The following is a 26,364-nucleotide window of genomic DNA, read 5'->3' as shown; positions in this document are numbered from 1 at the left end:
TTACTACTTTTACACTGAATAAGTAACTTTTTTATTACTAGCTCAAGGGCCTTGTTACCTACGATTATTTTCAGTTTTTGGTTTCATGCAACTTATATAATAAAGCTTCCCAAGATAATAATAAGATTTCTTAATACCTATAGGATTTTGGAATAAAATGGTATGTTTCACAGTTGTTGCTGTGAGAACTACTAATAATCACAGTACCCTCCACTTTTACGGCTTATTTGAAATACACACAAACACACATATGTTATATAGATCACATATGTTACATGGATCTCCATAAATTATCAGGAGTATAGAATCATACAAGGTCTAGCTATGGAGAGAGGCCATCCATCTGAGTTCTACAGAACTCACAGTCCTCAGAGATAGTTTCCAACGTGCTAGGCTTATCTATTTATGTAAACCTACACCATTTCAGCAATATGAATGAATATTTCAAGAGGTGAAATTATTTAGATACCACTTGTTCTGTACATGTGTAACCCAAAGACCATTAAAAAACTAAAGCCAATTAATGATTAAGTTAGTAGACTGTGGTTGTGTTAACATTACATTTTCAACTTAGTGCTTTGTTTAATTAAGAGTTCCCATTAGAGGCTCTTAAAATTTCAAAATGTGTTTTTTAATGCATAATCCATAAACCTTAAACCATAAACCTTAACGCAAAGTATAATTCATTGTTTTGCCAGGTATAGCAACAAAAAATATCTTAGAGAACCAGCCCTGGCCAGTGAAAATCATGAGTATCCTTTCAACAAAGCAAAATTAGGTCAGTAAAAAAAAAAAAAAAAAGTGTTAATAACTCTACCAATCATTAATGGACATTTGTCAACTGATAATATTTCTGTGTATATCATTACAGATGCCACATCAATAGAATGTGATGTCCCTTTTTATTGCTTTGGAAAGAATCATTCCAGAAATCTTTTGAGTCTCACCCTCAGAAATGTCTCCCAATTTAAAATCTTAAGCTATATGTTCTATTATTTATGTTAAAAAATTACAAGCGTATGAGAAATGCTGTGTAAATTGAAAACACGTGTGCCTCCTTTTTAAAGTTATTTACTCAAAATGTTTCCTGTTCTTACATTAATGTATAGCCATGCAAAATTAGCCCTCCTTTAATGAGAGACAGGAATAGCTGTGGGTTACTGCAGACAATATAGTGCACCTTAGCAGGTACCCCAACAACTGGCAAGCACTGTAAGGCAGAATGCTAAATGTTGATTTCATACTTACCAAAACTAAATCGACAGGAAGAACAACTTTAATTTTGCTTTTAAACTGTTCATTCAGCTCTTTAACCAGAACGAGCACCACGATGCTCAGCAAGGATAACAGCAGTGCTTCCAGTCGGACAAACTTGATGTTTTCAAAGACATAGGTGTAGATCTACAGTGATGAGGAAACATACAAACAAAACTCAGAGTTATCCACAACAGACCAACACTGAAATCTGGCTCCAAATGAACTCAGCGATATTTCACACAAATATGTTAAGGGGTGGGGTGTGGAAAGGTGGGGCCTAAAGGGTGGTCAGTGCTGATGCAGAGCAAGCTATAATTCACTTGCATGTACAAAATTGCTTTGTCCATGACTCTTCCACTAAACTGTGTTCACTCCTTCCTATATAAGGACACTGCTAGAGAGGATGATTCTTCCGGGTCCTTCGATGGGCAGGGATGCTGAAACTCATTACCTACATGAAGATTCATTCATACTCCAGGATCAAACATGCACAGGCACTTTAAATATCTATGGATGCATCTGGAAAGTTAAGAGCTCTGAATAAGGAGATATTTGCATTTAACTGTATCTTCCAAATTTTCTCTTGCGAAGATACATCACTTGTATAATTTCAAAGGTTTTAAATAGGCCTTAAATGCTTATCTTCAACATGTCCCTTAACTCCTCCTTCTGTTGGATCATGCTGACTCTGGTTTTTAAAAGCTCATTTCTATTTGTCCACAAGGGATTCTTCAAGTCATTTCAGGTGATAAAAACTAGCTTTTACTCTAGTTCACAGGCTATTCTCACAGCAACCCAACTGGTTGGCATTCTTTAGCCTCTCTTTTTACTATCTCAACTATAAGGTGACCACAGCTAAAAATAATGGATCAAAATATTACATACACAATGGACCAAAAGAGCTCACATAGACTATGTTCTTTAGCATCTCCTAAAATTCTGCTCAGTAGGTTTCCTAATCAAAGGACTTAACCGTCTGGTCCAGAGATCTGGTCCAGAGATGGTGTAAGGAGGTACATCATGCTATCTGAACCTGGGTTCTAGATGTTAAACGTTATCATTAACACTGTAATGTGTTAAATAAACTCAGTTAAAATGGAGCCTCACTGGGTGAAAGGGACCAGAGTATAATGTAGGTAATCCAGAATCCCTTTTGTCCACACAGTTTAAAAACAAAGCAACAACAAAAACCAAAGCAAAACAAACAAAAAAAAAACAAACCAAAAAAACCCACTACTTGTGTATCAGATACAATAAGGAATAATTAGGGATCAGAATAGCTTTACCTGTTATCTTTTTCACAGTGTTCTATTTTATCCTACACTACCTGGAAAGAAAATTAGGTCCTACAATATCATAGTTATCTGAGGCGCAGACAGTATTTTTTCCTGTGTCTCTATGTTGTGGATGATAATTGTTCACAGGATTCCTACAGCAAGCGAAGGAGCAAGTTCTGTTTCTCATAGTCACCCCTTATTCAAAGCCAGGGACTAAAATCCAAAATGCTACTCAGTGAAATATATTCTATAGGGGGTAGGGTTAGAGGAATCTCAAGATAATTCTGTCCAAATACATAGCTTTCTGATGATTTAAGGACAAAAATGAGAATATCATTCAGATGATTTGTCAAGAAAAAACACAAGCATCCAAATGTTTTAAAGCATTTAGAGGATTATTCCTTCTGTTTTATCCATGGTATTAAAAGTATGCCATGAGACTGCCTATATAGAAAGGGGGGGGGGGACTATGCTCAACTGCCAAGCCATACCAAATTTGCTGTAATGTGCATTTTGTGAACATGTGTTTGCAGTAATAAAAATGACCACCCCAGAATGAAAGGAATGAGAAAAGCCCCTCAGGGTTTTTTATCGTCTGTCTGGGTTAAACAACAACTTGTAGAGCAAAGCACGTCTCACAAGATGCTCCAGAAGAGCGTGGGTGTGGGCAAAGGCTTGTCACAACCAGCATGAAGAACACAATAGAAAAGCAGGCTGATGAGGAGTGTCATCCTAATGACTGGCATGTGGTCCCACATAGAGAAGTCACAGCGAAAGTCAGCTTGTAGGCCCTGAGTGGCATACGGAAACAGAGAGAGGAACAGGGATAGGGATACAAACACACATATGCACACATACAAACACATATTTACATATCCTCGTTTAATACAGGTCTAGGCATCGTAAGCACACATTAAAATTTACCATTTCTTGGGGTGCCTGAGTGGCTCAGTCAGTTAAGCGACCGCCTTCAGCTCAGGTCATGATCCTGGAGTCCCAGGATTGAGCTCCATGTCGAGCTCCCTGCTCAGTGAGGAGCCTGCTTCTCCCCTCCCCCCTTGCTCGTGCTTTCTCTCTCTCTCTCAAATAAATAAAATCTAAAAATAAATAAATAAATAAATAAATAAATAAATAAATAAATAAATAAATAAAATTTCTCATTTCTCATATAAATCCAGTTATCTGAGAATGCTATCACGCACTAAGCTTCAGTGGGTAAAAATCCCTACTGAAGAGCATCTTTCACTTCTCAGACCTCAGAAGAGCAGAGGCAATTTATATGTGTATGGATAAATAAATAAGTTGTTTCATCAGAACTGATTAAACAGTCAGTTTAATAAAATAGAAGTTTAGTTCATTTTGAAACTATAATACTAGTTCTTTAAACTGACCATTTACTATAATGACATTAAATGAAAAATATTGATAATGTTTAAACAAATCCATTTTGAGATATTTCAAAGAATAAAAGTAGCCTATTCATAATACATATGTTGTTTCATACTGCTTTCTTTACAGAGGAGACTTTTCTGAAGCACTTATAGACATTTGCACACCCACACACAAATTTTTTTTAAAGATTTTATTTATTTATTTATTTATTTATTTATTTATTTATTTATTTATTTGAGAGAGAGAAAACGAGAGCATGAGAGAACACAAAAAGGGGGAGAAGTAGGAGAGGGAGAAGCAGACTTCCCACTGAGCAGGGAGCCTGATGTGGGGCTGGATCTCAGGAGCCCAAGATCATGACCTGAGCCCAATGCAGCCGCTTAACTGACTGAACCACCCAGGTGCCCCAACAAATTTATTTATATAATGTGTTCTCATCTGAGTTGGCCATTCTTGTTTGTTTGTTTGTTTGTTTCTTTAACTGATGGATTCTCAACTTCTAGAATAATGTCTGGCAGATGGACACTCAATAAATACTGCTGAATGAATAAATACTTTGGCCTAATGTAGTAAAAATAATAATAAATCTGTAAATAGGAGACTTTAACTTGAATAAGCAGAATGATGAAGAGAGGGAGGACCCAGACTCTTCTTTTCTCATTATCAATATTTGAGCTATATCACATTAAGGGGATTTGTAGTTATCATCTATTAATTCACTCAACATGTTTATTGAGGTTTTATTATATGCAAGGTCTTGAGCTAAATATTAAAGCTTCTATTGCAGTAAATTTCAAATGATCGATTTTTTATATCTTCTATCTGATCCAAATAATCAGATTTTTAATAACTCCACTTTTATAAGAATGAAGCAAAAACCAAAGCTAAAAAAACTCATATTCAGTCTTTAATTAAGGAAAAAAATAAATAAGCAAAGGAGGTCGTACCCTTTCAATAGATTCTGGGGTCATACCCATTCAATAGTTTCTCATTATGTAACTGAAAAAGCTAAATTATGTCCATTTTGTTAAACTTCATAAGGCAGAGAGAAAGATCTTAAATGTTTAGAAATATTAATAAGTATTAAAAATGAATGGATTTTCTGCCCAATACTCAATCAACCAGAAATTTCCATCAGCCAAGTGTCCTTTTCACTAGCATTCTGCATGCTTTAGGTTTTGCTATCATGAAATCTCCATGATAGAAAAAAATAGTTTTAATATTTTAACTACATAATGCTATCATTGACAATTCTTCAGTAACAATGATGAGTATATTTCTGAACTATCTATAAAGGGACCCCGTGAAATATGCTAACATATATTTTATGCCAAAAAGAACATATAAACCCTTTAGTATTATTTTATCATTCCTGTGCTATTTTTGTATTAGGAATCTGTCATAAATCACTTTATGCTTCGCTAGAGAAACAACAGAGTGATGGTACAATCAGCAAACCTTAATAAAGCTGTCAGCATGCTACTTTATGGTAGGTATAAAGTACTAATCTGTAATCCGTGAGTCTTGATTCCCAATATATGATTTTGAGTCTGTCGTCAACCACAAAACCAGGAATATCTCTAGAAAAAAAACTGTAACATTCATAAATGCTTGCTACCATGTGGCATCATCTGTGCACAGACATATGTTTCAAATCCAACAACAGCACTTACAAGAGACAGAAGAGGAGGAGACGTGAAGACAGAGCAGAAGGGGCTTTGGGGTAACAGAGGCAGAGTCTGGTTGAATGTAGCCACAAGCCAAGGAATGCCTGAAGCCACCAGAAGCTGAAAGTCAAGGAAGGATTCCCCTAGAACCTCCAGAGAGATCGTAGCCCTGCTAATAGCTTGATTTTTGGACTTCTGGAGTCCAGAAATGTGAGAATAAAGTTCTCTGTGTTAAGTCACCAAGTTTCTGGTAATTTGTAACAGTAGCCACAGGGCACTAACATAGTTACCAAGTCAAATGCTTCTCATTGTTGAGACAACTCAAAGAGGGTGTTATGGACTCAGTGGGTTCCCCTAAAATTCATATGCTGAGACCCTAATGCCCAGTACCTCCTAAGGTGACTATATTTGGAGAGAGGGCCTTCAAAGAGGTAATTAAATTAAAATGAGGCCATTAGAGTGGGCTCTAATCCAATCTGACTGGTGCCCTTATAAAAAGAGGAGATGAGGACATACAGAGAGACACTGGGGATGTGTATGCCCAGAGGGAAGACCATGTGAAGAGGCCAGAGGGTGGCCATCCGCAAGCCGAGGAGAGAAGCCAAAGAGGAAGCCACCGCACTGGCACCTGGATGATGTCTAGCCTCCAGAACTGTGAGAAGATCCAGTTCTGCTGTTGGATCCATCTAGCCTGTGGCCGTTTATTACAGCAGTCCTACCAAACGAACACAGAGGGTAGAGGCAACTCAGACCTTTACCTTTGGGATTTCATATATACCTACGAAACTCCCCCCCTCTTCAAGTTAACTAAGAGAGAAGTCTTTAAAACACAAAGTGAAACTCGGGGCGCCTGGGTGGCTCAGTCGTTAAGCGTCTGCCTTCGGCTCAGGTCATGATCCCGGGGTCCTGGGATCAAGCCCCACCTCGGGCTCCCTGCTCAGCGGGAAGTCTGCTTCTCCCTCTCCCACCCCCCCTGCTTGGGTTCCTTCTCTAGCTGTCTCTCTCTCTGTCAAATAAATAAATAAAATCTTAAATAAAAAAAAAAAACACTAAGTAAAACTAAACAGAAAGCTTTTAGTAACCGTCACTAAATGATTAGCACCATTAAGAGAGAAGCAAGCTGATGTAAGCATCTATCCCAGATAAAGAGGCCTGATGGACAGCTGTGGCAGGGATCTTGACAAAAGTGCCTAACGAAAGCAATATTTAGAAGACAGTTGTCAGAGCCCAAAAGGCCTCAGAAATCAAGCAGTTGACCACACTCATTCTATTAATGTAGAAATCTAGGCTCCCAAGACTAGTGACTTATCTTAGGTGACTTGGCTTGTGAGTGACAGAGTCAGGACTGTGACGCAGGTTCCCCGAACCCTAGACCAACCTATTCACCATTTTACCAATGCCTCCCCCACTATTCTCTTATTTTAGTCCAGCAAGCAACTGTTCCAAACTTCCCTGGTGCTTCCTGTTTGCCTCGGAATATTGGGGTGGGGGGAGGAGGAGACACCAACCCTTTGAAGGTGAGACCACCTTGGAGCATGCAGTCTTTGATTTGTCTTTGATTCTGTTAGTGGTGGGATTTGGTGGCACCTAGCTGCTTCTCGGGCAAACCAACTCTTCTCACACCTGGCCTTGCATCTTCAACATCAGTAGCAGAATCATGCAAGGAGCCTTCTAACTTGATTCTAAAAGCTGTGAGTACAGGGACCGTGACTGTTTTTCTTAACATACTCATATTTGATGAAAGTCTCCTTGCATCCATACAGTACATTCACCTTAACCCCTTCTTCCCACCCTGAACAGAGGGGAATTTTCATATTTTCACTACCACATGCAGATATGGGGAGGGCAGCTTGTGGTAGAAAGAACAGGACAGCCTATTTCAGTATCACCATTCTCTAGACGAGCAGGGGGACTAACATTTCTAGGCACTAGGCTATCTTATGTGCAGTGACTAATTTCCCAGTTAATACAAGATGAGTATTATCATTTCTCCTTTGCTCTATCCCATTACCCACCTTCAATTACATGACCTGGCTTCCTTCATTAACATTATCTGGGATGATTTTGTTCACCAATCTGTCTCCTCCTGCCCTATTTCATGCCTTCCTCAGTATTTCAATAAAAATCCATGGGAACAGGGATATTATTTCTCAACCATATCCTCAATGCCAAAGAGGCAGTCAGTTACTATTTGCTGAGGAAATCTATTCTAGTGGTTCTTAAATCAAGGATGCATGCATACTAATCTCTTCCCCTCCATGTGTAGTTCCTAAAATCTCCCCAGATTAGTCTGTTGAAGATTTCTGGCTTTGAAGCCTCACACTTAGTCCAACTCTCCCACCTGGCAGGTGGGGAGACAAGTCTACTCTCAGCCCTGGCAGCTTTCACATCCTTGAGGCCTTTAAACATGAGCTACAGTTGCCCAGACACACCCTCTCCCTGCCTCAGCTCACTTTCAACTTCATTATATTTGAATCCCATCTCTAAGCAGAAATAGATTCTGCTTGGAGATCCCTAAAGCCATATCCAATCCCTCCAAAATTGAGGTTGGTACTAGTTCTCTCCCTTCTTAAGAATTTGATGTCTCCTATAAACTTTGCCTACATATCATTGTATCATTAAACATTTTAGGATCAGTATTGTTAAATCAAACTCCTCAAATCCCTCTACTTCCTAAAGTAGCGCAAACAGAAAAGCAAGAGAAATATATGAAGCTGAAAGCTTAACCCTAGGCTGTGTTTTCATGAATACAAACAAAACCTCCAGAGGTAGAAAAAAAATACATTCTTTTTTTTTTTTACTTAATAATATGCTAACTTCTGATCAACAAGTGCTTCTCACATTGGGAATAAATCCATTCACTATTGCTTTAAGGGATAAATTAAGTCTGCAACCAAAATGTGAACTAGGGGACGTATGGTGTGTTAGACATTAGAAACAACACAGCACACAAAACTCACAACTCATACAACGAAGTGCACCACGGCCTCAGTGGCGTCTGGCCATCCCTTGTTTAGAAGACAAAGTTTAATATGAATTATTGAACAGGGATTTTGTAGTGCTACATTTTTCAGTGAATTGTGGGGGATAGGGAGAGCTCAACCCAAGATGTTTGAGTTGCAAAAATAACTGCTCTCCGATTTAAAATTTTAAAGTAATCTTTGTTACAAATTTCCATATAATTGTTCCGTAACCAAATTAAACCTGCCGCATTCTCTATCCCCAGCATCATTGATTGAACCAAGCTGAGATGAACATTCCTTTCCTCTCCCCTTCAATTTATTCTGTCCATTTTTCAGGGTATATTGAACATCCTTGCAATTCACAATAGACATGTAACAATAACTGCAGAGAAAACAGGCTTTCATAAACCACCAAAGCGTGTTCTTGATTCAGAATTCCCAGAGGGCCTAGATCTTCAAAGTAGATTTATTCTCCACATATAAACCTCATTTGTACATATTTAATTGTGATCTCATTCTCTATTTAAAAAAATGTTTCATTGGCTCTGATTTCCTTCTGACGTTTCTATCCCATTTTATTAACATTCTTGGTCTCTGCTTTGCAGCCTTCATGGATATCCAAACTAGAAAAGTACTTTCGTATACTTCAGGGATGGGGGTGGGAATGAAACTCTTTTTCAGTCCTGAAACTCCTCAGATTTAAGGAAAGAAATAAAAACGTCCAAGAAGGGTAATTGAATGTATTGCCCAGCTTGCCTTGTGCTCTTGGGTTTAATGTACAGAATTGTACATAATTATTTAGAACAGCACTCATATAAAGCCATGCCAATGAAACTAACTCTGACAAATTTATCATATGTTGCTACAGGCTGAGGCACTGGCGCCATCTCAAAGAAACCCACATGTGCTAATAGCAACTAGGAATTTTTGTAATTTTTATTGTGCCTTTTGGGGAAACATCCTTTCTAATAAAAGATACATCATCATTTCTCAATTTTTAAAAAAATATTCTAGAGAAGAATTAAACTTTTCCCTCTTATCTGTGTGGGGAACCAACTACTAGTCAAATACTTGAATCTTAAGAATGAGAGGAATCAAACAGTGTCACTGGTGAGCCAGAGTCCCAAGACAGAATGTTATTGTTTCTGCTTAGTGTGAAATGTATTCCAGCACTGTTTATAATTAGTTAAGTGAGTTTTAAAGTATTGGGGTAGTGAGCTGAATAGATGGAAATATTTTTAAATAAAAAATAAACTAAAAAACATAGCATTTCTTGAATTCTGATGACTAAGCCTTATTATAAGCAGCAGATATAGTTATTTTTTTTTAAGTTTTATAAATTTTGAAGTCATCTTTCTAAGTTGCAAAAAGAAGTATAATTTTGTTTTACTGTTTAGCTTTGGTTATCTGATTGAGTCCTCTATAGATTACAGGAAAAGCATCTATTACTATTTTATTGTTAATAGATAAAAGTATCTCTTACATAAAAAGCACTTTAAAAAATCTTGAATTTGTTATATCCAAATATGCATTACTAGTACAAAGATAATGGCTTCTATTTAATGAACACTTATTATGTTCCAGACATTTCACTTAGGGAATGACTCCCAATAGGTATAATTATCACCAATTTATGAAACAGGCAACCAGAAGTCAAAGATACTTGGTGATTTGGTCAAGGCCAGAGTTATGATCTGAATCTGGGCTTCTAAGATTCTCAAGTTCTTTCTCCTCTTTCTCGCCTCTTTCTAAGGAAAAGAAAAGATCAATTAGTGTCTACCTGATTGTATGGGCCCTAAATAAAATCACCAGAGCTAAAAGTCAACTCAGAGAAAAAAACTGATTTTTACCCAATAAGTAACTAAAAAAGAATGTGCAATACTTCAAAGGCCTTAAAGAAATGGCCATAAGTTAAAATTCATTAGAGGTATATGAATTTAGAGATAAAACTTGTAGAACAAAGGGGAAGTAAAACATGATGCATGAAGGGATTTAGGAAGGTTAAATAAAAAGATGAATTTGGCCTAATTCTATCCACTTTTCTTGGGAATTGAGGAGCATCATAAGGGTGTTACCAGGGATCTCTCTGCATATGAAGACCATAGAAATTCTGAGAGGGGTTTCAAAAGACCAGTGGCTGAAAGCTTTAGTAGGCTTTAACGTTTATGGGAGACCCCTCATCTGGTGAAGCTCCTTAACAGTTTTCAGCCAGAAGAGAAGAAGTGGCCCAACTCTCTGATCTTAGGTGGCACTGAGGGCACGTGATCCACACGCCAGATGTAGAAAGAGGAGAAGCATTAGGGCACATCTACTTCTTAAGACCTATCAGAGGTCTGTTCTATAATCTGACAGGGCAGAACCTGCCATCACCTGTATTTGATTCAAACTGCTCTCTAAAAATGTTCTGCTGAGGCAAGAATACCCACCATCCCAGGGCAACGAAAGGGATGGAGATTTTAGATATTCAAACTAGAGAATTAGATTCTCTTAGTAGCACAGAATCAGGCATCCCCCAGGTAGAAGACACTGAAGAAACCATCCCAGTGGCAGAAAGGAGAGACCCCAACCTCCAGTGACCTCAGAAAAGGATAAAGGCAGAAGGCTGTGTTTTCTCTCCCAGCTGATAGTAAGGATCACTACTATCAAAATTAATCAATAGACATTTTGATTGGCCAGACTTGAATTCTTTTAGGAAAAATAAGTGTTCCCCCTGAGAAAATTAGGAGTGATCACTGGCTCATTGTGCAAGAGTCTCAACTCTAGATATTAATTTATGTTCCAAAGATAATCAGCTACATATTCTTTATCTCCCATCAGCTTGAGCAGCTTTCAAAAAGGATAGAACAGTTGTGATACCTCAGAGGTAGGAAGCATAGTGAAAAAGTGAAAAATCCCCAAATGTGTTAATTTGCTCTCCTCTGGCTTCTCTGGCCTGATGACCAAGGCCTCCATTTTGTCCTCTGTTCTATACCTCAGTGCTGAGCTCAGCTCTGCTCCCGCACACCCCACCCAAATGATCCAGGGGCAACTTCACATTTACATTATCATCATCAGGTTCTTCAGCCTAACTATACCAAAGCTCACTTTGCAAATGTCCCAGTGCAACCTATGCATGATGCAAAATTTATTTCTTAATCTAAAGCTCAGATCACCACAATTTTTTACATTAAAATATCTGCATTCATTTTGAAACCCTGGCAAAGAATCAAAGCACCATTCCAACTAAGCCGCCTGAATAGTGCAAGTCTCTGTGACATTGAAAACCAAGAGCAACTTTCTTCATTTTCCATCAGCACAAAGCATAGCAATTTCCACCAACTGAATACTGTGAATTTAAAGCCAGCCATCTATAAATATTTTAAAATCTGATCCTGTTTCATTGTGAGAACTTAACCCTTGGCCCCCAAAAGCCACACAGTATTTGACAGACAAGGTAAAGATTAAGTAGCTTGCAGTTTTCCTCACAAGAAAACAAAATGGAAAAAAAATCATACACCAAGCACTTTAACATAGCATTTTATGCACCGTGCCACGAGAGAAACCAGCTGAAAGGCTAAATGTCATTCCCCTATCAGGCTACCCTCTTTCTTTTAACAGAACTAGAAAAAGGAGGGATGATTATTTGTGTGTGAATATGACTGAAGAGGCTAATTTGTAACCTGCTCCTTACACTTCACATGCACATATGAGCACACCATTCAAGGAGGTCAAGACAGAATCCAGTGCTGATTTGGTTCTCTGGTGTAGACCTGGTGACACCAAAAGTCTTAACAGGACCAGTCACCTGACAGCTACTTTGGTCTGCTTTTGTTTGATCTGGGGCTTGGAATTATGTTGCTGCCTCCAGGCTCAGTCCCAGGGTTCTTGTTCTAGTTTTAAGCTCTCTTATAATGAATGAATCATTGAGCAGGATATTACCTAAATAACAAAAATTCAGAACCAGCTTCCAGCTCCATGTTGTCAATTGCTATCTTTGTTGACTGCTTTACCAGTTACTCAGAGAAACACATATGTAAGCAGATAGATAATACTACTTCTCACATACCAAAATGACAAATTTTAAAAATAATTAGAGTTGACAATGATACGGTGAGCATGCAATATTAATTAGCACAACTTTTCAGATTGAAATTTGGCAAAAATCTTATGCCCTTTTGATCCGGTAATTCCATTACTAGGAATTTATCCTAATGAAATAATTAGTGTTGCAGATAATAACATACAAAGAAGAAAGATCCTCATGAAGTTGTGTATAATAGTGAAACACTGCAAACCACCTCAACATCAGGCATTAGATAAAGAAATTATTGTACTTCTATGTTAAGCTAATATTCAGCCTTTAAAATCAAGAAAATTGAGGGTAGCAGTACTCTCATTATAAAACATTAATGTTATTTAGTATGCAGCATTATATTGCGGGAGCTCAGAATGTGCCACCCCAAAATATGCCTCTTTGACATAAGAATTATCCTCGGTTTATTATTTTGAGAAACAACAGACACAAGGAAGCTCTGAAAACAGCATATAAGTGACCCTTTTGTAAGAGAAATTTACATTCGTAAAGGAAGTCTCCACTTGTGTCTCCCGCTCTGTACCAAGAAGGAAAGGATGACTCTAAATAAAAAAGACTCTGATCAATGAAGAAGGAGCAACTTAAATCTGCATAGCAAACCTTATCCTTGTTTACAGCACTTTTCCCCGTCACCTTCCCAAAACCTGGCTCCCCACACTTTCCTCCTTTGTATAGGTGAAGATGGTCTTTACGCCCAAATTCCAGACACCTCTTTCGAGTTACTCGTATCTCTGAGATTCTCGCTTGTATATACGATATACATGTTAATAAACTTGTTGGTTTTCTCTTGTTAATCTGTTTTTTGTTAGAGGGTCCACAGCTCAGAATCTAGAAGAGTAGAATGAAAATATTTCTTTTCCTTCTCTACTACATAAAACTAAGTAAAATGAAGTAGGGTTGCCCTCCAGTTTATTAACAAGACATTCATTTTCTTATAAAGCTCCACAGGATGTGACTTCCTGAGCAGTCAGAGATTTTAGGTCCGCTTCAAAAAAAACCAAAAACAATGGAGTATTATTAGGGTAATATTTTGAAACTGGTCATAGGTTCCTCCCTCAGGTTCAAGTGACTTTTAATAACTGATTGTCGACTATCGGGGCTCCAATTTTGCCCAGGCCTTGTGATTTGAGCCAAACCGGAGTTCACTATACTGAATGAATGTGGTAGAGTGTACTGTAGTTAAATTGGGCCCCAATCCCAGTAGATGGCTTCCATTAGAAGTTGGCAACCTATCTGGCTCTCAAGAAAATTCCAGTTATTTTTTTCTAATCATGACCCCAAATTATATCATACTCAATTTTTATCAAGAATTGCTTCCAAAATTAGTAGCTAGAACTCATTAAGCTAACTTCGTATCTTAAATTACATTCAAAGTATCCCAAAAGGTCGTATTGAAACCCACGTTCCCTTCGTACCGAAAAATCTCAGTATTCGACTTCACCGAATTCTACTTTGCAAAACACACTCCCAAAATACACGAACAAAGACATATGGAAAGCTCACGTAAAAGAATCCAAGCGGTCCAGATATATATGGCATTTTCATTCCCAGGAGATACTTGACTTGTGAAGTCATGACGTGGGTGGCCGCCCCGGTTGTCATTGCACTGATTACGGGCTCCGTAAGCAGGAATGTGGCCCTGCCCAGCTGCAGCGCAAACATGGCCACCTAAGAGGACAAAGGAGAATGACATTTCCCAGGGTTCCTAGAGGAATTAACGTCTGACACATTTTCATTTCCATTCCACACAGACCTAAAGAACTGACGCAAGATGAGATTCTTAAGTCTTATATATTCAATATCTTGAGTTTTCGTGAAAACATAACTAGGTTCCAAGACTTTCCAAATGTTCTTGGGTACAGTGTAAGTGCTCCAGTGAAAAGGAACACATTTTTCCCCCCTGAAAATTGACTTCTTTTTTTCTCTTTTCCTAATCACGTGAGTCACAAAAAGGGGAAGTATGCTCAAATCAGTTCATATATGGGGTTCTATGGAGAAAAGTAAAGTTGCATAATTATATTTTAATTTTAAAAAAACTCAGAAGGACATGATTCACTACTCCACACCCAGTAGGCTTAAAACCTCAAAAGCCACTTCTTGAGTTTCTCCAGGGTTCTGAGAAATGGAAACCCTTTTGTGACTAGAAACTGTCAAGTAGCTCTAAATGGTCAATACTAATAAGAACATATGAGGACTTATTTGTATGTGGAGAAGAGCAAAGGACAGAGATAGATTAAAGGGATATGAATTCAGAAACCCAGGAATCAGTCGAAAACTCATTTTCCTTAAAGAGTCCCTTGTTACTCATAGCATCGTGCTCCATGGCAAAACCATGTCATGACCAGACAAAATGATCAAGTCTGAGTAGAAGCTATGCATTGAGTTCTGCTGGGCAAAAGATGACCAGAAGAATCAAAACTCTCCTCTCTCACTATTAACACAGCAGTGGTTAGTGTCCTTCCTTTGCTGGAGAGAGAGCTTTCAGAAGATGGCCCACCCTTTCCCTAAATACAACTGTATAAACTCAGAGAAACTGCAAAGCATAAAATTCAGTGTTTTGAAAGTAACATTAAATTACATTCATGAGTATCCCCACACTGGAAAAGGGACACAAAGTGGGTCATGTTGATAGGGCCTCTCAATGTGTTAATTATAATATTTAGGTCAGGTCTTAAAATTCCTGCTGGAAAATAAGATTAATTATTAAAAATCAGAGGAAAGAATAGCAATGAGATCTCATTCTATGAAGAGTTCACAGTGATGAGAAAGGGAAGTATAAAGTGCTATCTGATAACCCTAGAGCATAAATTGCAAAATATATCACTGCTTAGGCCCTTTGACCAAAAGCGATCATGCTCTGAACTTGCACCAGAGTCGAGTTTCCTGGACTCAAATCTGAAAACCTGAGTCCTAATCTGGCTCCTAGTCTGACATCCTAGCTGTGTGACTATAGAAAATCTACTGAAATTTTCTGAGCCTCCTTATCATCTATAAATCGTCACAGTGAAGTCTATGCTGTCTTGTAGAATCATTATAAAATGAATATGAAATAATATAAGAAAGGGCTTCAAAACTTGCAAAATGTGCAACATATGTGATGCACCAGGAACATCATGAGGTGCCATGCATGTTTCCCCAGTATGAAAAACCAGCCACACTTTTGAGAATGTACAAGGGGCCACACCACCTTTTCCATCTCTGGAAAACTTGAGAGAATTTATCAGTGCAGAAAGAAATGTATCCAAATTGCTTGCAGTTTAGCAGCCCCCTTTTATTCAATATGCAATTAAAAAATAATATGGATCGCCAACGCAGAAATCAGGCAGTCTGTTTCTGCCAACATAGGAGGCCAGAGCAGCAGCTTCTGCTACTAACATTTTCTTTTCAGAAACTGTGTGTTTGTCAAAGTAGAATTGACCTGAGGGAAATATGCAATCAATGGTATAGGTACAAATGGAACACACTGATCTTCTTGGCAACTCTTGATCCATAGTCTGTTGATTTTCATCCTGAAAACCCCATCAGTTAAGAAAAACATTGAACCAATTTTCCCCAAGTGTCTATCTACTAGTAAGTAAATTCCAACTTATGATATTAACTCTTACAGGCCCTAAGGATAAAGTTAGCATATTATTGGGGTAAGATGAACACCAGAGAGAAAGATTTCCAATTCAACTAAATGCAGTTTACAAGCAATCCAAATTTTGGAAATTGTGAAACCTGTTTGCACATATGGAATTTTATGCATACGTGGAATGTTGGAAAGTTCTTATCTGGATGCCAAGAAATCTTACCTTCATTTATTTTGAGAAGCAAACTCTTTTGGGAGCCCTTGTATAAACCATCACTGTTTTACCTTCTGCTTATTATTTGTTTCCTAAATTCTAGCACCTTTTTAGAGGAGTTAATGATTTTTCACGGCTGAGAAACAAAGGTCACTTTACCTGAAGTCATTCACCAACCATTTCCAGCTAACACTGGCTGTTAGCAGCAGCTTCTTAGTCATTTCCACAACCTGAATGTTACGAATGGAAGGGCCCAGGAAAGTACAAGATAGAGTTCAGCCTTTTCACATATTGCAAATACATACACCTGCCTTACAACAGAAATCAGAAAAGATGGAGTACCCTCCTTTCAAACTTAGCCGAAGACCTAAAGTGTTTTTGTAATAGTCTACTTGTACACATTTTTATGCTTAAAAAAAATCTTCCCAGCAAGAGATAAATCCCTAAAATGGAGAATTCTTGACTCCAAAAGGTCAACTAGCCCCTTAAGAGCTCATTTCTGATACAAACCATTGGGTATGTGAAGGATGATTGCAAACATGTGAGATTTAACTGAAGAAGAATTACTCTTTGGATGACGACATTCTCCATAACCCAAGACAATGACAGATATTTTAAGGACAAAGAGGAAGAGAAGGAGGAAAAAGGAAAGAGAAGGATCAGAAAGAGAAGAGGAGAAATTTAAGAACTCCTCTTTTCCCACTACCCAAATTTGAACAGTTTATTCACATCAAAATTAGGGCTCTAGCATATAGAGGCTGATGTACACAGCTTGGAAGATAGCAAATACCCATGCAACACAGGTTTTGTAAGAAGCACCCACAGATGGACGTGGCTTCCAAGATTGTCTTAGAACTTAAATATGTGAAATGAGGATCCTTCTAGACTATTTTGCTTGGAGGCCCAGTATTTAAATTTTATACCAATGTTAAGCATTTTTTTAAGCTAATGACATACTAAATAGCCACCTTACCTCCTTTTACTAATAATATAGATGACAATAGCTCTAAGCTGGCTAGCCAACTCCCAAAATTTGGCCATGCAATGTTTTATGAGAAAATAAATTTTATACAATCAATATATTTCAGCTGTTTGTAGTAAAGCTGATAATCTGGGCTAAGGCTGAAAACCTCTGACACACATTATCAAGGTTCACTAGCATGACACTCTTGGGTAATGTTTCTGTAAACACCATGTGTTCTATATAAATTGAATGCATCTCAGATTTCAGGCCATTTTTTGCAAGTGGCCTTCAAATAGTGAAAAAAGAAAAGAGTACATAGTAAACAACTATTCTACCCATGTGGATGGAATACAGCATGCATTTCAGGTTTTGTCAGATCCTTTGCAATCTGGCTTTTACATATACCAAGTCATTTATTTGTCTGCTCAATAAATATTTACTGAATACCTACTAGGGACTAGCCGCAGCACTGTTGCCAAATACAATGATAAAGATACAGTTCATACTTTAAAAACCCATACAAAGAGAGGTGAAATGAAGATGCTGGGAGGGGGCACTATTAACCAAAAACATAAAGAACTGTAATGTAGGTGTAACTAGGAAGGTAAAACCTGAGAAGCTCTTTGGGTGGGAGCTAAAATGCTAAGAGCTGTGTTCTTTATCGAGCAGCGTAGGCAGGTCTGGGGGAGAGAGCTAAATTGCTCATGACGATAGGAAAATGACTGAGTGCTGCATAGGGATATGGCAAAAAGGCCTGCGTGGCCAGAAAACTTGAGAATCAAAAATGTCAAATGGATACCTATGAAGTTATACGCTGTGGATTTGAGAATATAAAACCCTCCTCCATACTGTTCGTGCTAAAAGGGAAGGAGTTATCAAGCCATGCAAAGACATGGATAAATCTTAACTATTTTAAGTGAATGAAGACAACCTGAAAAAACTATATACTGCATGATTCCATATATGTGATATTCTAGAAAAAAACAAAACTATAGAGACAGTAAGCAGATCTGCAGTTTCCAGGGCCTTGGGAGTGGGAGAATGTGTAATAGGTAAACTACAAGGAACTTGTTAGAATGGTGAAACTATTCTGTATGATACTGTAATGATGGACATATAACACAAGCATTTGTCAAAACCCATAGATCTTTACAGCACAAGAGTGGACCTTAATGTATGAAAATATTTTTTAAAAACCCTTTGGAGGTCAGGAGATCCCAGAATGGAATGCAGAATATGACAAAGAATATGCAACCACTGCTGTGTTTTCTATATCAATTTTGCCTTTTCCAGAGTGTCACTCAAATGGCATCATATAATATACAGACTTTTCAGACTAGCTAAATGGATAACCTCACTGAAACGGGTGGCAAAAAAAAAAAAAAAAAAAAACCTGCTCATGTGAATAACTCTGGAAATGAGTAAAGTCTGTAAAACCAACGACGAGGGGTGCCTGGGTGGCTCAGTCATTAAGCGTCTGCCTTCGGCTCAGGTCATGATACCAGGGTCCTGGAATCGAGCCCTGTGTCGGGCTCCCTGCTTGGCGGGGAGCCTGCTTCTCCCTCTCCCACTCCCCCTGCTTGTGTTCCTGTTCTCGCTGTCTCTTCTCTGTCAAATAAATAAATAAATAAAAATCCTTAAAAATAAATAAATGAAACCATTGACGAAAAAGAAACACTGTAGTCTAGCTATAAAGTTGTTTCCCATGGGGATAGGAGTTAACAATTCTGAAACTACATATATACTGGAATTAAAAAATTAAGTAGATGGATGGTGAATGGTGGGAGCCAGGTTTCTCACCGTTGGAGAAGTTACAGACCAGCAAGGGGAGAAGGCTAGGATGATCGATGTGGTAAGGGATTAGAGTTGGGGATATCTGGGAACTCATGTTTAAAAATAGATACAGGTAGTCTGCCTCTCTTTTTTTACATTTAGCAGGCTGTGCAGTACATTTACCCATTGTATTACTTTTAAAAACTAACAAACCTGGAAAAATGCACACTTCAGTTCTGAAATATAAACTCAGTGTGGTAGGCAGAATTCTTCCCCAAATTCTTATTCCCAGTTATTCAAAAGAACACTAATTTATGGGGGCGCCTGGGTGGCTCAGTTGGTTAAGCATCTGCCTTCGGCTCAGGTGGTATCTCAGGGTCCTGGGATCAAGTCCCGCATCGGGCTCCCTGCTCAGAGGGGCCCTACTTCTCCCTCTCCCTCTGCCGCTCCCCCTGCTTGTGCTCTCTCACTCTCTGTCAAATAAATAAATAAATAAATCACACTAATTTATGAAGGGATTTTGCAGATGACATTAAGGTTATGGCCTTTACAACAGGGAGAGTATCTTAGGGAAAAAAATAAAAATAGATACAGATAGATACATATAGAAATATATAGAGATATGTCTGCATACATGGGTTAATAGACATACATATATTTCCTCACTCTGTCAGCTGAGAGGGCTAGAAGCAACAACACCCCAGTTGCAATGAGCATACCTAGCATCCAAATTTTGATCTCGGATGCTATACCCCAATAAGAAGAACCAGGGCTCCTCAGAGAAATGGTTGATTCTAGGACTGGGGAAGGAAATATACATTATGAGCCTGGATTATCTTGTAGTGTCAGAAAGAAAGGAAGTGCTCTAAAAATAAACAAACAAACAAATAAATAAATGGAGGGGTTATGTCAAGGAGGGACATAGGAGCCAACTGAAAGATCTCCGAACACCCAAAGCTAGCACAATTTGAGGAACAACATACATAAAGTAGTATTGGACTATAATCCAAAGGATAAAATAAATATCCTTGAGTCCATATTGATATAAATAATTGATTACATTTTTAAATGGGGGAGTTGAGAAATCTCCTGTGTAAATTATTATTCCAATAATTTACATAGACACTCCCCACTCCTTATCTCAACTCCTCACTTAAGGTAACTCCCGCCTCTTAAGCGTGCGCTCTGCATATTGACTTCTTTCCAAAGAATACAGTGTGGAAAGGAGGGGAATAGAGAAACTTTACATTAGAGCAAGCTGACAAACACTAGTTCAGCCAAGTGATTAAGGTTAACATCAAGGATGATAAGTTATACTGATAGTCTAGACTGCTGATATGATGTAATCAGAATGTCACTCTATCTCCCTTGGTCTTTCTCCTAAAATTCCATAACCCCAGTCTAATCATGAGAAAAATATCAGACAAATCCCAATTGAGGGACCTACAGAATACTGACCAGAATTTCTTAAACTGTCAAGGTAATCAAAAACAAGAAAAGTCTCATTTACATAGTTAAGAGAAGCCTAATGGGACCTTTGATTCCATCAATACCTTGTCTTTGGTCAACACATTATTATAAACAATCTTTGTTGCATAGTTGCAAGAAATGGAATTTTGGCTGAAAGATTGTATACTGACTGCAGATCAGCCTGCAGGAAGTTTAAGTGGTTCTTAAAACATATTAAGTATTTGTGTTGTGATTTAAGATTATGAAGGAAAGAAATCAACACTTATTGAATAACTGTGCAAACTGCATACTGTAGGTGTCCTACTGCAAGGGATTCCATCCTTGCACATCCTGAGGGATAACAACCATCAGTTCCACTCTTGAGGAATCTCAGTCAGAATTCAACATTTCCTCTCTATCAGATCTTACCCTGAAGTCCATGCTCTTTTAATATTCTACAGGGCAAACCTGTTTCAACTTGTCCTGTTCAAAACAGGTTGCAAAAGTCTATAAAGGGGAAAAAATTCATGACTTCTCTAAGAAAAATCTCTTAAGCTGTAGAAGCTCACAATGTTGTAGATCTAGTTCAGTTTTAAGACCTTTTATTGTGTATTCAAAATGTAACTAAGATGTCTAAAAATTAAAGTGTGCAAAACCAAATTCTCTGTCTTCCCTCATTAAATCTACTTTTACTCTTTAAAAAAAAAAAGAGAGAGAGAGAAGCCTAATGGGAGACAGGACAATTAAATGTAATGTGGTGTACTGGATAAGATCCTGGAACAGAAAAATGACATTAGGTAAAAATTAAGGAAAGCTGAATACTACATATGGACTTCAGGTAATAGCAATGTATCAGTCTGGGTTCATTAATTGTGACTAATGTACCACACCAATGTAAGATGTTAATAATAGGGGAAACTGTAGGTGGATGGGGTAGGTGGTAGCTCTGCTCTCTTTGTAACTTTACTGAAATCTAAAATTATTCTAAAACAAAAAGTTTTTAAAAAGGGAAAGAAAAGAAAACCTCCTCCACGTCTTCTACAGAATCTTCAGGTAAATCGACATTTTTCCCCAACGTGTGTCTTGCTCGTGACGAGTTCCTGAGTTCTGCACACGTGGGCGTGGGGGAGAAGAGAGACCTTTAGAGGATCTCAGACAGCTGGGCTTCAAAAGTATGACATGTGTGTAAATAACCACACCAAGACAAGTGTGCACACATATAAAAGAGAGGAATAGAAAACACACCATAGATTTCAGAGAGAAGGGAATTATGCTGGATAGGGGGTAAACTTGTGCCTTGACACATAAGAAGAAATCCAAGCGGGAGAAGTTATTAGAAAGCATTCCAGAAAGAGGGAAGAATATGAGTATAAAGCAGAACAGCATGGGATATGTTCAGAAGACAGCTGCTAGTTCAGAAGGAGCACAACTAGCCTAAAGGGAGTAATAGAAAATAAAGTAAGACATTTTGAAGTCAGAATATGCAGCACCTTAAAAGTAGTGAAAAGAGAGTTTTGCAGGAGTGAGTGACATCACTCTTCCATACATTTATTAAACACCTAATTTTGCCAAGAAGTGTGTTGCACTCTGGCTCAAAAATAAGAGCTGGGCTTTGGTAGGATTAATCTGATGATAAAATTTGGGAAAAATGGCCATTTAATAGGTCAGTATAAGAGGAGAAACTAAAAGAAAAAGGACAGAAAAGCACCTAAGCTGGACACAGCAGGAATGGAGAACAGAAATGAGCCAAGTGTTAGATAATCCGGAGGCAAATTGATCATAGGCTTAGGAAATAGTTTATTTTTCATTTGATTTTTTATTGTCAAATATATCAGAAATTCACTGGGGTTAAGAATTATTTTTATTTGGAATTACATGGTTGAAAGAGGCGCCATAATCTTTTCAGTTCTCAGACTTTTCTGGAAAACAAAGCCTCTAACGCAAGAGGCGATGAGAATCAGAAGTGCTAAGGGTGGACAGTGATTTGACCCGTCTGCCTTCCTTTCTGCCCCAGTTATAGAAAACAATGACATTGTAGGATGGGATGATTGGAGCATGATAGTATTAAAAGACACAGGGGTATGGGAAGTGGTTGTATTTCTATTTTTCACTGGGTGGTGGATGGGGGAAGCTGTGGGAAGAGGTGGGAGATTTCACTGACTAGGTCTTCACATTTCAGTGGGACGGATCTGACAAAATACATAATCAAATTAGAAAATTATACTACATTTTCTTACTCCTTTTTCATTAATAACTGTTTACAGTTTAAACAGATATAAACACATTCCCTATATTCTGGTCAGGGATAGAGGGAGAAAATGGTAAATTGATAAAAGTAAAAAAAAAAAAAACTCCATTTAATTTTGGCTACTTAACATAAGTGATATCATTAACATTTAATTGACCTTTTTCTTATTCAAGTTATTCAACTTGCATCTATTAAATACTAGCTACTGGAATTATAGAGATAAACAGTTTCTTCTCCAGAGACTCAGAGTCTAGAAAGGCAGGTGTAAATATGCAGAAAATATTTCCTGGTAGATAGAAAAGTCCCATCGTGTAAGTCATGAGCAATGTCTTACCGAAGGCAGTGGGGGTAATCACTTATAACCACGTCCAGAGATATCAGGGAAGGCTTCTCTGAGATGATTCTATTTAAGCTGAGCCTTGAAGGACATGCAAGTGACATGGAAAAGGACCTTGAGTGCCTGGAGAATTGGCAGGCACACAGTTGTCCAGCCAAAGCCATTGCCCCACCATTCAAGTCACGTCTAGTGCAGAGGCTGCTGCTACCATTAAGGAGGTGAAATGTGGAAAGAACACACACAGTGCCTGGCCTTAGAAGTTACTGGATGGAGTTTCCTTGCTTCCTGTCTCAGTATGAGTCTAGAAAGCCAGAGCTAGCATAGCAGTTAAGAGGCTGTTATACTGGAGTCCAACTCCTACTTGGCTAGTTCCTAATTGTGAGATTCTAAATAGAAGTCACTTCACCTTTCAGCATCTTCATCTGTATAATGGGAAGAATAAAATGACTTATTTCATAAAATGATGGGGATTGAATGTATGAATACATGCACTAAGATGAGAACAGAGCTTGGCATATAGTAGGATAATAAATACTTTTATTATTATTATTATTATTATTATTTTCAATGTGAAAAATTTTTATTTTTATAATTTTAAAGATGTTATAATTCTACTTTTAAGTGTATTACTCCTTAGCTTCGCCAGGTACAAATACAGCTGGAAAGATTTAGATTAAACGATGTAATGACTTCCTGACTATAATGGTTGTGAAACAGTGAAACGTCATCAAAAGAAATTTTAGATCATCTTCCCCCTGCACTTCAGAAGATGAAGTCAATGATTTTTCTGGAAGCGGTATGTACGATGTGTTGAATAGTCAGGTTAAACTAGTTTATATCTTAAATCTTTCCTATATTCATGATCCCAGTATTTAATACACCCAAAAAATGTTTAGTACAAAACTAAAAGTAAATGAAAATCTCCTATTTGGGTCTGCAGTTGGTTTCTATCATTCTTGAAGACGTAAGCCTGTGTGCTTCCAGAATGCACCAGCACAATAATACAAGGCTCTGTGCCACTAAACACCCCCACCTGTGTCACCCCATGCTTGTGCAACTGTCAAACAAAGGAGCTGTATATACCCATGTCCTCCAGGGCAGAAATCCTGTACCACAGTTGCTTCAGAAAAGTAGAGCTTGGGAAAACTTCCAGAAGTAAATGGGCAGGGGACAATCCCAGACCCCTCTCAGTTCTTGGAAAAAGTAATGGGCAAGATGCCCAACATGAGAATAATAAAAGCTACAGGGAGAAGAAAACAATGGTTTTTAAAAAGTGCCTTAACTTTTATTGAATGTTTGTTTCCCCAACAGAAATGCTTAGTGATATTGGCATTTTTAAAAGGTTCCGCCTTGCCTTGAAATTAACACCTCATTGCTATGAGTGAGCAAGCAATTCCTCTCTTGGCTGCTACTGTTTTTTGGCTAGAAAATGTTTCTTTTTTATTTTTTTTGAAAAGTAACACTAATAGCACAAAATTGCATCAGTTACAACAGAAAGACTTTCTTTCCAAGATGAGACACTTAATGTACCTTAGGAATAGATGTACAAATGGAAACAAAAAATTTCCAGACCAGAGAGTTCAGTTACGATCAGATACTGCATGAGTCCTAATCACAGAGGTCCTCGCTATGCTACAAAACCATTACAAAAAAACTAGAATATCAACAACAGTGAAATTACGCAGAGGGAAAGAAACCAGACAAAAAAATAATACAGTGAATATGTTTTTATGAAACTCTAGAAAATGCAAACAAATCAGAGTGATTCATGGTTGATGGAAGGTGGGGGTCCTAAAGCACTGAGAAGGTCAAGTGTCAAGGAAAAATGTAGGGGAGTCACAGATATTTTCACTATCTTGATTGTGGTGTTGGTTTCATGCATATGTCAAAACATCAAGTTGCACACTCTAAATACATGGAATTTATGTGTGGCAATTATACCTCAATAAAGCTGTTTTTAAAGGGCCCATAATCTAATATACAACATAGAAACCTATCACATTACATTATTGTGGTTGTATAAGTGCACTTTATACTAGCAATATAAAAAAAATGGTAAGAGAGAAGAGAAACAGGAATTACTTCTTTGCCTGAATGACAATGAATGAGAGATATTTGAAAGCATTTTTGTTTAAGATGTACACATAAACAGCTTACCTAAAAGATAATCAAACCACTACAAGGCAAGTCTGTTTATTCTGGTGAAAGCAGCCTACAGTAAGGAATGCATCATTCTCAGTGCAAGAAAGATCAAGTAGACAAAAAAATGAATAAGAATATTGAAAACTTAATAACTTAATCAATAAGGTAGAACTTACAGCTATACACTAAGAGACTATGCCTTCTTCTCCCCAAGTGCTCATGAAACATTCACAAAAATTGATCATATATTAGGTTGCAAGGAAAACATCAGTAAATTAGAAAATGTAGAACTATTACAAACAGCTCTCTCTGACCACAGTGCAATAACACCAGAAATTATTGGCAAAATTAAAAAACAAAAAGGCCCATTTGTTTGGAAATTTAAAACCTTTTCCTAAATAATTGTTGGGTGGAAGGGGAAATATAAACTGAAAGTACTGAATTTCTAAAAACTATTGACAGTAAAACACTATCAGAATGTATAGAAAACATTTCAAGCAAAGAGCATGGGAAAATTCACTAAATGCACTAAATGCATTTATCAATAAAACTTTTAAAATTATAATAAATGATTGAATTCCCAACTCAAAAACTAGAAAAAGAATAAACTAAAAAAATAACAAAAGAAAGGAAATAAAATTAAAAGCAGAGGTAGCAATAGAAAAAGTAGACTTTCAAAATCCTACTTTTTTCTTAAAGAATTAACATAGACAAATCACTAGCTAACTTGATCAAGAAAAGAAGAGCGAAGTGCAAATATAAAACTAAAAAATGTCAAAGCAGAAAACATTAAAACAAGGGGCGCCTCGGTGGCTCAGTTGGTTAAGCGACTGCCTTCGGCTCAGGTCATGATCCTGGAGTCCCTGGATCGAGTCCCTGGATCGAGTCCCGCATCGGACTCCCTGCTCGGCAGGGAGTCTGCTTCTCTCTCTGACCCTCCCCCCTCTCATGTACTCGCTCTCTCTCATTCTCTCTCTCTCAAATAAATAAATAAAATCTTTAAAAAAAAAGAAAAAAAACATTAAAACAAGAAACTGT

The 26,364-nt window shown here is 37.7% G+C and overlaps 1 protein-coding gene across 1 annotated transcript in view; it reads right to left on the bottom strand.

Annotated features, from left to right (window-relative positions):
• Positions 1–26,364, bottom strand: part of SLC26A7 (solute carrier family 26 member 7) — a 106,362-nt gene that overhangs the window by 44,031 nt on the left and 35,967 nt on the right. Inside the window, exons 4-5 of the mRNA XM_035011506.1 lie at positions 14,132–14,296; positions 1,249–1,401 (exon numbers count right to left, since the gene is read on the bottom strand). Coding sequence (XP_034867397.1) covers positions 1,249–1,401; positions 14,132–14,296 — 318 coding nt within the window. The remainder of the gene's footprint in view (positions 1–1,248; positions 1,402–14,131; positions 14,297–26,364) is intronic.

Source organism: Mirounga leonina, unplaced genomic scaffold, assembly GCF_011800145.1.
Source record: "Mirounga leonina isolate KUSES-001 unplaced genomic scaffold, KU_Mleo_1.0 Mir_165, whole genome shotgun sequence".
NCBI lineage: Eukaryota > Metazoa > Chordata > Mammalia > Carnivora > Phocidae > Mirounga > Mirounga leonina.
The sequence above is the reverse complement of the archived record's forward strand: the minus strand, read 5'-3'. Positions and strand labels throughout refer to the sequence as shown.